Here is a 12,500-nt window from a genome sequence, read left to right as displayed (position 1 = left end):
TTTACGCAAACCCTGGTTCTGTCACTATCATGTTGGATCATGTTGGTCAGTCCGGGTAAGGGGGAGAAAAAGTCTATTTTTATGCACAAATGCCCTAATGTCACTTTTCTGTGCCACGGACAGGGTATCCGTTATGGGGTTGTCAGGTGTCACCAGTACCCGGTCTGTTAGGGGCGTGGACGTGGCCAGTAAAGTCTCTCTGTCCTCCCAGGGCTTTAAGAGATTGACATGGTAAATTTGGTGCGGCTTCCTTTTCCCTGGCTGGTAGACTTTGTAGTTTACCTCCCCCACCCTTTGGACAACCTCAAAGGGACCCTGCCACTTGGCTAGGAACTCACTTTCAACCGTGGAAACCAGTATTAACACTCTGTCCCCGGGGCTGAAAGTATGGACCTTGGCACCCCGGTCATAGACCCTCCTGGGCTCGCTCCATATGTTCTCGCACCAGGGGCAGGACAGCTGCGATTTGACCCTGCATCAAGTAGACATGCTCTATGGTGCTTCTATATGGCCTCTCCTTCCCACATTTCTTTGGCGACATCTAGCAGCCCCCTGGAATGTCTAACATACAAAAGCTCAAAGGGGGAATAGCCTGTGGATGCCTGCGGAACCTCTCGTATGGAAAACATGAGATATGGTAGCAAAAAATAACAGTTTCTCCCATCTTTGTCGACCACCTTTTTCAGCATACTTTTCAAATGTAGCACTAACCCCCGAAGGAGCTGCTGGAATTTCATTCAGGCCTGCACTCTGCTAATGAACCTCCCCTTTGAATTGACTCTGCCCCCATGACACAGCTGTGATGCAACACAATACAGTACAATGTAATGTGATGCAATATACCTGTATTGTAACCTCAGGATCCTCTGGCTCCACCTGCTGGGAGAAAACAATACTCCACACAAGCTGGATACTTTTACTGTGACTACTTCAAAAGGTGATTACAGTAATTGTGCTGCCACCCCAACATAGGACGAGATTATATATATATATAATATTATATTATATATATATATATATATATACATATATATACATATACATATACATACACACATATACACACCTGGGAGCTCCCCCTATTTTTAAAGCTATGCTTGAGATCTCACTTAAAGTACTTAGTCTTTGATCTTCTTGTCTTCGCTAGCTAAAGTAACTCTTTGTAATCCACAGATTAATGTGAGTTTAAATTGAGGTAAAGGTGCTCCTGGTGTAGCTTCAGTAACTATGTTACAAAACTTAGAAACGTCAGAGTAGATAGGCCTCAAACCTGCTCAGTGTCAGTTACTCGGCTCCTCCTTTGTGGAACTATAAATCCCAAGTGAGACCGGTGTATGAGTCTATCTGCGTGTAAGAGTTAAACTGTGGGTTGTGACCCACTCACCAACTGGATCGGAACTCCGTGTAGTAGCTTTGGTCCGATGACTGTAGCTTGCTCCTCCTTCAACTGGCTCCGTCACTCCGTTCCGCTAGGCTGGGTGAACCCGATCTTCCGATGCTCGAACGAGTGCCTCTGGATTTCTCCAATCCGGTCACGGTGTCTCCTGCACCGTCAGGTCACTCACACAAGCTGTAGAAGTTGCGATCTGTAATGGCTGTAGGCCCCTTCTAACGGAAGGCCTCCGCACAGATCCTCACAGGCTGGCCACACGATCCCAAGAGACCTAAAATGGCCGCTCGGGTTCCTTTTATGTTCTAATCAGCATGCACTGCTAGGGAAAGTGTTCATGGATAGGTCATCAACCCTTCTGGGTAAAAGGGTCAACCTTCTAAACAAAACAACAGTCACTTCCTGTATTGTGTTAAACGCTTAAGAAAAACCAAAGTTATCACAGTCCACTTCCTGTATTTGACCGCTAGATGGTGCCAAATACTAAGCCATAGAATTGTCCATAGGCTTACATTGCAGATTTTGTATAATCTACACAGTTCCTTGGTAACCCTGGACACAATTGGCCTACCCACATCGGTTAAGAGCTCTTTTGGGATCTCCACTCAACTAAACACCTGAACCAATTCCTTGGCGATAGCCTTAGCAGAGGTGTTGTGCAAGGGTAAGGCCTCAGGATAGCGTGTTGCATAGTCTAGGATCACCAGAATATGCTGGTGACCCTAGGCAGATTTCCCAACCTGCCCCACCAGGTCCATGCCAATCCTCGATTATCGGTAGAGGGACAAGAGGGCTGTGATAATGGGGCAACAGTGCCAACATTGGGCATTCTGGGCACGATTCGCAGTATCCCTTGACATCTGCATGCAACCTGTGCCAGAAAAATCTCTGGGCGATTCTCTCCCTGGTTTTTTCGATACCAAGATGTCCCCTCATTACATGACCATGGGCCGGGTCTAGCACCACACTGCGGAAGGGTTTGGGAACCAGTACTTGCTCTATCTCTTCCGTTTTACCACTTGATACAATAAATTGTTTTTAATGGCCATGTAGGGGAAAGACACCCGCTAGTTAGAATCTACAGGTTCCCCATCCAACATCTTAACGTTTTCCCTTTCATGAGGGTGGCATCTTGCAGTTGCTCGGTACAGAAATCTTGTCTCCTGACCTCTAAGTCAGGTACCACATTCTGGCTACTCCCATTGTAAGGGTCAGAGGTGTTCTTCTGTTTGTTACCCTCGGGCGGGGAGCTAGCTTCCAGGTCCTCCGGCTCCCCAGCCATGACAGGGAAAGGAAGAGGATCTCCAGCTTCCTCCATCCCACCAACAGAACCCCCTTCCTTTCGGCAAAAAGGGTCCAGTGAGAATTCCCGTGCTTCCCCAGCAGGGGGGAGCTCCATCTACCAGCCTCCCTTTGCTCTCCCATAAATTCCAAAAATGGGGAAAATCTCTCCCCACTAAAGCTTCATGAAGCAGTGAAGATACCACCCCCACAGAATGTGTTACACTGCCCCAGGGGGTATCAACCTCAACAATCGCTGTCTGGTAGTCCTGTATGTCCCCATGGATGCAAATTACCCCAACAGTACTGGGGTGTAGTTTTGTGGGGTTTATACAATCGTTCTTGACTAGGGTCACCACACTACCAGAGTCTAGCAGGGCTCTCAGTGGCTTTCCATCCACTGAAATAACACACATCTGTTTTTCAATGCGACTTTGACATGATGCAATACAGGCGACCTGTGCAAACAGAGAAATGCGTCTTTTCATATAGCATAATCGCATTGCATTGGTTCATCATTTATTGGACAGTTCGCAGCAATATGCCCTAATGCATGGGAACAAAAAACATCCTATATGATCTACCGCCAGTCCTCTTAACGGTCCCGCAGGCCACAGTTTTGGAGTCCCCCAGTCCGACCCAATTCCTTAGGGCAACAGGAAGCTTAAGCAGGTACCGGTCCATTACCACACGCTCCACAATCTGAGGGCTTGTCAAGGTCTCTGGCTCCAACCACTTCCTGGTGAGGTGGACCAGGTCAAACATTTGAGAACGGGGTGGCTTGCTGCTGGAGAAGGGCCACCGATGCACACCCTGGGCCCGGACAGCCATGGTAACACCCAAGCGTACAAGTATCTCTGTCTTTAGAATCTCAAAGTCCTGGGCCTTAGCTGGTTCTAGATCAAAATAGGCCCTTTGGGGGCATGGAAATGGGGCCAACAGACCCGCCCAATGCTTTTTTGGATATCCCTCGTGAACAGCGACTCTCTCGAAAGTCACAATGCATGCCAACATCATCCGCCGCTGTCATCTTTTGCATGTGGTAGGAGGCACATACCATCTTTGGTTCCGCTGACAGAGGAGGTGCGGACCCTTTTCAGTTCCACTAGAGCCTCTGTGAACTGCCGATTAATTTCCTGTTGGGCCACTTGTGCTGCAGCGGCCTCTGCGATTTGGCGGTTCATCTCCTGCTGGGCGGCATGTTGTGCTGCAGCAGCCTCTGTAACTTGGCGGTGCATCTCCTGCTGGGCCACCCGTTGTGCTGCAGCAGCCTCTGCGACTTGGCAGTTAGTTTCCCGCTGAGCTGCATTGGCCTGTAGCAGGGCCTTTATCATTTCCTCCATCTTTAGGAAAGTGCCTGCTGAATCCACCACATGTGGGGGAAATAGCTTGTGGGGGGGGTCACCTTTTCTGAATGACAGTCAGCAAAACAGGCACTTTCTTAAAAATCTGGTGGATGCCAGGTTTATTTGCAGAAGGTTTGCAAAGTAAAAACAAGCAAACAGTAAATTAAATCCTTGCCGTCCGGCGCTAACTAAACTGTCCCCTCTCTATACAGTGCGGGGCTGGTCCCCATCACCCATAAAACATACGGAAAAGCAAACCTTTTTTAGTTCAACAGCCAGAGCTCCGCTCACTCAAGTTCCTTCCTGAGTCTCCAAAACCAGACACTGCTGTGCTCTCTTCCCGGATATTTAAAGTCCAGCTGCCTGTGGACTCCAGTGGACTCGAACATCCGGATTAGATTACCGTATATACTCGAGTATAAGCCGAGATTTTCAGCCTCTTTTTTGAGGCTGAAAGTGCCCCCCTCGGCTTATACTCGAGTCATCGCTGTCTGCCCGCTCGATCAGCGTGTCGAGCAGACAGACAGCGGCCATTCTATCATTCAAAAGCCGCGCCTCCGGCTCCGCCTTCGCCTGTGATAGGCGGAACACTGAATTTCCCAGCAGCCTGTGTTCCGCCTATCACGGACATCGTATCATCCTCGTACTACGGACGAGGATGATACGATGTCCGTGATAGGCGGAACACAGGCTGCTGGGAAATTCAGTGTTCCGCCTATCACAGGCGAAGGCGGAGGCTTTTGAATTTTACAATGGCCGCCGAGGCGCCGACGAAGAGGGCACGGGACGGAGGCAAGGCAAGGCACGGCACGGCACGGGACGGGACGGAGGCAAGGCAAGGCACGACACGGGACGGAGGCAAGGCACGGCGGCAAGGCACGGCACGGGACGGAGGCAAGGAGGCAAGGCACGGGACGGAGGCTCGGGACAAAGGCTTGGGACACAGGTAGGCTGGACACACACACACACACACGGATGGATGGATGGAGACACACACACACAGGGATGGATGGATGGAGACACACACACACAGGGATGGATGGATGGATGGATGGAGACACACACACACAGGGATGGATGGATGGATGGACACACACACACACAGGGATGGATGGACGGACACACAGGGATGGACGGACACACAGGGATGGACGGACACACAGGGATGGACGGACACACAGGGATGGACGGACACACACACAGGGATGGACAGGCATGTCTCACCCTCGGCTTATACACGAGTCAATAAGTTTGCCAGTTTTTTTGGGGGTAAATTGGGGGCCTCGGCTTATATTCGGGTCGGCCTATACTCGAGTATATACGGTAGGTTCTTTGAAGGACTGCAACCTCCAAATGGATTCCTCCTGTTACTGGACCGTTGCACTCATAGCATTAGTTTCAGAAGACTATGATCAGATAGCCTCTCCAACAACAAACAAAGGATTCATCTGGCTAGGAGGTGGGAGATAAACATTTACTATAACGTATTTCTGGTTCCATAAAGATAACAAATTTGCCATTAGGATCAGTATCATCAGTGGTAAAGGGCACATTATTAATGATCAAAATTGAAACCCTACGTAAATATAAAGGTATACATTGCATTAAACACTTTCTGCGTCCACAGTTTTCTCAAAGCCAGAGTTTTGCTGCCCAAAACGTGAGTTTCTTGCAATAGGACTATGTGAAGGCTGTGTAGTTCTAGATAGTGAAACAATAAAGAGCACTTGTACTTAAGAGTTCAGCCCTCTGACATTCCAAGAGAGGATGGTCAGGGAGGCATCTGTTTTAGTGGCCATAATGCAATATTAGGGGAATCGCACCAGGCAGGTCGCTGGACAGCATAACGGTAAGGTTCCAATGGGTGGCAAAACCAGTTTGAGCCAGTACATTATATCAAACAGTATATATCAGTAAGCATAAAAGCATCCTTGCAATTTGCAAGAGTCCCCAAATCGTCAAACAAAATTCCCTACCCTTGCACCAAAAAAAATAAAAAAAACTCATACAGAACAACTGGTGCAGGGTCTTTACTCTAAACCTGAGAACAAGGTGCAAGCTCCGACTGTCCAGAGGAGAGTCCGCATAGTGGGAGCGCCTGAGGACAAAAGTTAGAGGGGAGTCCCCAAAAAACAAAGAACTTGCAAAGTGTCAACAATAAAACAAGGGAAAAACAGCCACAGCACGCCTTGCTTTGTTCGCATCCGGCCACGTGCCCCCCCCCCCCTTAAAGAATTTTAACGCACAAAAACACAATACCCAATTGTTTGGTAAAATATAAAAAATGATGTTACGCCGAGTAAACAGATACCAAACATGTCATGCTTTAAAATTGCATTCACCCGTGGAACAGGGCCAAATTACGGTACCTAAAAATCTCCATAGGAAATGCTTAAAGCCATTACAAGTCACCAGTTTAGAGTTAAACAGGAGGTTTACTGACGTTCTGACTCTTGCAGCGAAACCTCACGTGTGGATGAACAACATCCCTTGTAATAGCATGGGCCCTGAAACGGGCAGGTAAACAAAGACCCAAAGCAGGAAGTGATGAAATCCTCGTCGCTTCTGGTTTCTGACGTCACAGTTGAGGAACAACATGTGTTCCTCTCACTGAGTGCCTAGAGTCGGATGCCGCTGGTCGTATCTTTACCAGGCTCTCCGATCGCAAGGGGAAGTCTGATAACCGCAGCAGCAGAAGGGGGAATCCCTTCTACCTCCTGTTAAATGAATCCAGTGGCTTGTTAGCGGCTCAGATTACTTTTAAGTTGTGCAGAATCGCTGGGGCTAAAGAATGATATCTAGATCACTGTTGCAGCGATGACCGAGATATCACCCTTCCCGAGCGAGGACATTTATAAGTAGAGGAGCTACAGTCGGTTCTGGAAAAATTAAAAGCAAGCAGCTACAAAAACTGTAGCTATTGACTTTTAACAAACACTTACCCGTTCAGGGATTCATCGCTGTCATCACCCGGACTGGTTCTATGCCGCTCTTCGGGTAACGAGAGCCACCATCTTGCTTGTGGGAAGCCAGCTGTGAATGCCAGCGGTTTCAGAGATGGCTCCCCACTGTTCATGTGAGTTGTAAATAGACCTGCAGTCTCTTTAGAAGTAGGACATGTCCCAGGAGGTTGCGGGCTGTAGGAGGTGGTGGGTGCCGAATTTCCAAGCAGATTGCCTACCTGTCAAAACTAGGTACCTGCTTACTGAAAAGAAAATGCAAAAATTATAAAGTCCTGTCTCGCTGGTACAGAGTGCCGGCAGACCTAGCACGTATCTACCCTTCGGTATCGGACCGGTGCTGGAGGGAATGTGGCCAACTGGGCACCCTCCTTCATATTTGGTGGGATTGCCCACGAATTAAGCCATTTTGGGAGGACATCCGATCCCACATAAAAGCAGTCTTGCATTTCGATGTACCACTGTCTCCGACCAACTATCTTTTACACATCCCTCCGATCCCGATTGGTAGATACAAAAAGAGCCCTCTGCCGCATCTGTTGAACGCAGCCAGACGTCTTATACCGACCTACTGGAAACAAATCAGGACTCCCACATGGGAAGACTGGGTCAAAAAAGTGAATGACATTAGAGAAGCTGAACATTGGGTGGCAACCTGTAGAGGTACAAGGGCTAAGTTTGACAGCATATGGCAGTCATGGACAGCCTACATGTCCGAAACTATATACGCTACCTCCAGTCTGGACTTGGCTCTACTGGAGCTGGCGGAACCTTCTTTGAGATCCCGCACGCACACTGATGTTCCCACCTAGTGGTTGTTTTTCGCCTTCTTGCCCCATGGACGGAGTGACGAATTTGCTGCTGAGACTCGCCTGGTGCTGGACCGCTGCACTTCTCAGGGATGTCAGGTAGGCTCCACCCTCCTTCCTCACCCCATTTCCCAATCCCCCCTTTACCCCTTCTTATCTCTCTCTCACCCTTTCTGCTGTTCTTCCTTACTTTCCTTCTCTGTATTCTACACTTTAAGACGTTGCTTTTTATTGACCTACGTGGTATTGAGATGTGGTGGAGCGTTAGGTTTCCTGTGGGCTAGTTGGTCCTGCAGCCGCCCTGTTTAGCTGGCGGGGGGGGAATCCTCCTGTCCGTAGGGGTCCATGTTGGGACGTCTCCCCTGGGCGGGGGGGTTGCTGTGGGCCTGTCTTACCCCCGGGGGACGCTCGGAGGAGGTAGCTGGAGGTGTTTGTGCCCCCCTCTCCTGGGCGGCCGCCGGGGGTGGTCCCATGCCTCCCCGGCCTTCTGTATAGTGGGGGGAGGGGGAGTGGGCCCCGGCCCGTCCTCTCCTTCCAATTCAGAGGCGCCTCGGAGCGGGGCCCTAGCCCATAGAAACCGGAATTGGCATGAGTAGGCAAGAAGACACTCCAGATGCTCATTACCAATCGATTGCCTGACTCATGTGTCTGATATCAGCCGCCAACTCTCGGCCACCAGGACAGTTCTTATGGGTGTCATTGTTTCCTACGGTTTATTTGTTCTGTGTTTGGACCTGACACCCCTGTCTACTGTATACTTCAGTGTATTTTACTGTTAAACTATTTCAAAATAAAGATTTTACAAAAGACAAAAAAAAAAAAAAAAAAATGCAAAGTGGTAGAAGAAGGGGGTGGAGGAGGAAGAAAAGCAGAATTACCCTCTTTAGGTGAAGTTCTGCTTTAAGATTCCTAGCTACGTCATTGCTTGAACTGGTCTCTACATAGCAGCTATTCAAATCTGCCTTATTCCTGGCTGACTTTGGAGTACCATACCTAAATGCCACAGGACTACACAAAGGGCTGGCCTGGAATGTGGCCTTTGGGCACTGAGTCCTGCATTGTGATGCTTTTCAGACCTCAGTGTACCTGTCAGGGAACTCACCGTGTGAATGCCCGTCCCCGTATAGCAGCGGTTCATCTTCGTTCTAGGCGCCATGCACGGTGTCTCCGTCAGAGGCGTACGAGTTCCGGAACGAACGGACACACGCTAATCCGAACACGTGGACGTACGCCAATCCGAACACGAGAACGCACCCGCGCAAACTGAACGTATGTACGTAATCACACACGGACGGCCACTTCCACCAATCCTGGCACACTTCTCCCTATATAAACGGGATCCTGGCCTGATACCAGTGCTGGATCGTCTTCAGCTACTCCTGAGACACCTGATCGTTGTTCCTGTGATCTTGTTCCTGTGACCTTGTTCCTGATACCCATTCCTTTGGATACTCCTTGTTACGATCTCCTGGACCACCACTGACCTCGGCTTGGACTTACGACTTTGGCTTGCTTCCTGATTTTGTACCTCATTGCTAGCACGTTACCAGACCCTTGCTCTTCCTTGACTACGCACCTGCCTCTCATTCCTGTAGGGCCAGGTCTTTTTATATTAGTACGTTTCTGTCTTAGTCTTGGCATTGGAAGTTTCAGAGGGATGAAACCTTTTCTAGCCTTAAGAGTAACAGCACAAGCCTTCATCTTCTGGGGGAGAAGAGTACTCTTCTGAGCTCCTTGTTGTACTTTTCCAAAGAGGGACCAAACAAGTGTTCACCTTCAAAGGGTAAAAGTTCAAAGTGTCTCTTGCATGGGACCTCATCTGACCATCATTTAAGCCAAAGGATCTTAATACATGTGGATGGACAGTGTGTCAAACTGCTGGGGCCCACGTTGAAGGAAAAGAGTAGTTTTGACTTACCTATAAATTCCATATCTTGAAGTGTAGTAGAGGTCATAGGCAGAATAATCATACACCGTGGTACAGGCGTTTGCCTTCATATGATTGAACGCTGCCAAAGCTTTAGAAGACATGCTCCCAGGCATCCCCCTTATAACGCTACCCCAACTCTAAAGTCCTCAGTTTTGTTCCAAGCAATGCAGAGTAAACCAAGGAATGGAAGGGAGGGTGTCCATACTCCAAGATATGGAATTTACAGGCAAGTCAAAACTACTTTTACCTTAATCGTAGGACATAGGCAGAATATCATACATCATGAGACGCACCCTTGCAATGAACATGAAGGGTGGGCTAGTGTTTAAAGGTGATAGACCCTTTCTTCTTAATGAAGAAACTCAACCTTAGCTTAACTATTTTATTATTTTTCTTCATTATATTATCTTCTGAACATAGGGAGTGAATTTTCTTAAAATTGCTCTATGAGGAGCACAAAAGTACAAACAATTGAGTAGCCAGTGGTGACCCGTGCATTGAGGTTGCACGGATGCTGCCCCCCTAGTCCTACCGTCACCCCTCTATCCATGTGCCCGGTCCCTTTCAGGACACTGTACACATGAATTCCTATGGTGGGGGTGGGCAGGGGTGTTATTTTTTCTTTTTTGAAGCACCCAATTAGAGCCAGAGGCTCTAATAGGCTTCAAAAAAAGGGGTGGGTGCGGGGAGCAGAGTGTGCACCTCGATCCCACCCAATTGTGTGACGAGAGCAGATTAATTTTCACATTAAAGTTCCTCCCCACCAATCAGGAGGTAGGTCGTAAAACATGTTTCTCGACTGGCCAAAGCACCAGGTGATGCTATTGGATGCCTAGCGCTTAGAAGAGGAACACGCAGCCAGAGAAGACAAACGCTGGAGGAAAGGACACCTCCGCTGCCCACACTCTGGAGAAGACACAAGACTCAGAGGAATGGACACCATAGAGCCCGGTAAGTGCCGGAGAACCTCTCACGGGGGAGGGGTGCCCTCAGATTCCCTCGAGCCCCACTCTGGGGGTGGGGGGCAGGGAGCTGTCAGTGCCATGAGTCCCTCGGCCCTGTGTACCTGTATATGCTGATCTGTGTCATGCTCAACTATATACCCCGATCTGTGTCATGCTGAGCTGTATACCCTGATCTGTGCCATGCTGAGCTGTATACCCTGATCTGTGTCATGCTGAGTTATATACCCTGATCTGTGTCATGCTGAGCTATATACCCTGATCTGTGTCATGCTGAGCTATAAACCCTGATCTGTGTCATGCTGAGCTATAAACCCTGATCTGTGTCATGCTGAACTATAAACCCTGATCTGTGTCATTCTGAACTATAAACCCTGATCTGTGAGGTTGAGCTATATACTCTATCCTGTGATGTTAAGCTGTATACCCTGCCCTGTGATACTGGGGCTGTATACGTCTAACACTATGGGTGGAAGCAAATGGAATACAGGGGACAGAGTGGGTGGATTTTATTAGGGGTGGGGCCCCTCAGCCTAAAACTTCACCAGCCGCCACTTTGTGTAGCACTACAAAAAAAGAACCAATGTACATAATGAAAAAAATACAGCTGCCTCCATATCACTATAATATACAAAGAAACAAGGTTTCTAAAAAAAAAAAAAAAAAAAAAATTTATACACACAAGATTATATGCATCAAGTTTTTTCGTTCGAGAATTTGAAAACTTTTGGACTTACTAGTCAGGAAAACAATGTAGCTCCATGGAACGCCTTGAGTAAAGAAGTTGCCCCCTGAAAGAAAAGATTTTAAAGAAAAAAAATAATAATATTCAGATATATAAGGCATAAACAAAATAGACAAATGTAATTTTTAGTATAAGAACAATATATAAAATATGACTGAAATGTGTTTATTTCGTTTAAAAAAGGACAGAATATTTCCTTAGCATTCTCAGCCATCTTTTGCAATGACACTACAAATATTATGGAGGGATACATCAAATACAGTGGATATAAAAAGTCGACACACCCCTGTTAAAATGTCAGGTTTCTGTGATGTAAAAAAAATGAGACAAAGATAAATCATTTCAGAACTTTTTCCACCTCCTTTAACCACTTGCCGACCGCCGCACGACGATATACGTCGGCAGAATGGCACGGGCAGGCATATGGGCGTATATATAAGTCCCTGCCTGCCCGCGGGTGGGGGGCCCGATCGGGCCCCCCCCCGGTGCCTGCGGCGGTCGGCATTCCTTCGAGAGCGATCCGGGATGAGGGGGCGGCCATTCATTCATGGCCACCCCCTCGCGATCGCTCTCGACGAATGGAAATCCCCCGTGACATCACTTCCTCTCCTGTAATGTAAACACAGGAGAGGAAGTGATGTATTCTCTCCTCTGTGTCGGTATTTTTCGTTCCGACACGGAGGAGAGCGGATCGGTGAGTTGCACCAACACTCTACACACACAGTAGAACATGCCAGGCACACTCACACCCCCCCTTTACCCCCCGATCACCCCCCCAATTACCCCTGCCCCCCAGTCACAGTGACACCAATGTCATTTTTTTTTTTTTTTTGCATTGGTGTCATTTGTGACTGTAATAACTGTTAGGGCAGTTAGAGTTAGCCCCCTTTAGTTCTAATGTACCCCCCTAACCCCCCCAATAAAGGTTTAACCCCGTGATCACCCCCCGTCGCCAGTGTCACTAAGGCTGGGTTCACATTGCAGCGGTTTATGAGAACGAATGTGATTCGCACCGCACTGCAGTGCAAATCACATCCGATCTCTGTGCGATTCGAGTTCAGCCATTCGCCGCACCCG

The 12,500-nt window shown here is 48.4% G+C and overlaps 1 protein-coding gene across 5 annotated transcripts in view; it reads right to left on the bottom strand.

Annotated features, from left to right (window-relative positions):
- Positions 1-12,500, bottom strand: part of TPCN1 (two pore segment channel 1) — a 186,044-nt gene that overhangs the window by 73,827 nt on the left and 99,717 nt on the right. For all 5 annotated transcript variants that reach the window (XM_077461259.1, XM_077461260.1, XM_077461256.1 and 2 more), the window contains one exon: positions 11,416-11,469. In XM_077461259.1, coding sequence (XP_077317385.1) covers positions 11,416-11,469 — 54 coding nt within the window. The remainder of the gene's footprint in view (positions 1-11,415; positions 11,470-12,500) is intronic.

Source organism: Lithobates pipiens, unplaced genomic scaffold (assembly GCF_037356315.1).
Source record: "Lithobates pipiens isolate NorthernLeopardFrog02 unplaced genomic scaffold, aLitPip1_a1.2 Scaffold_3, whole genome shotgun sequence".
Lineage (NCBI taxonomy): Eukaryota > Metazoa > Chordata > Amphibia > Anura > Ranidae > Lithobates > Lithobates pipiens.
The sequence above is the reverse complement of the archived record's forward strand: the minus strand, read 5'-3'. Positions and strand labels throughout refer to the sequence as shown.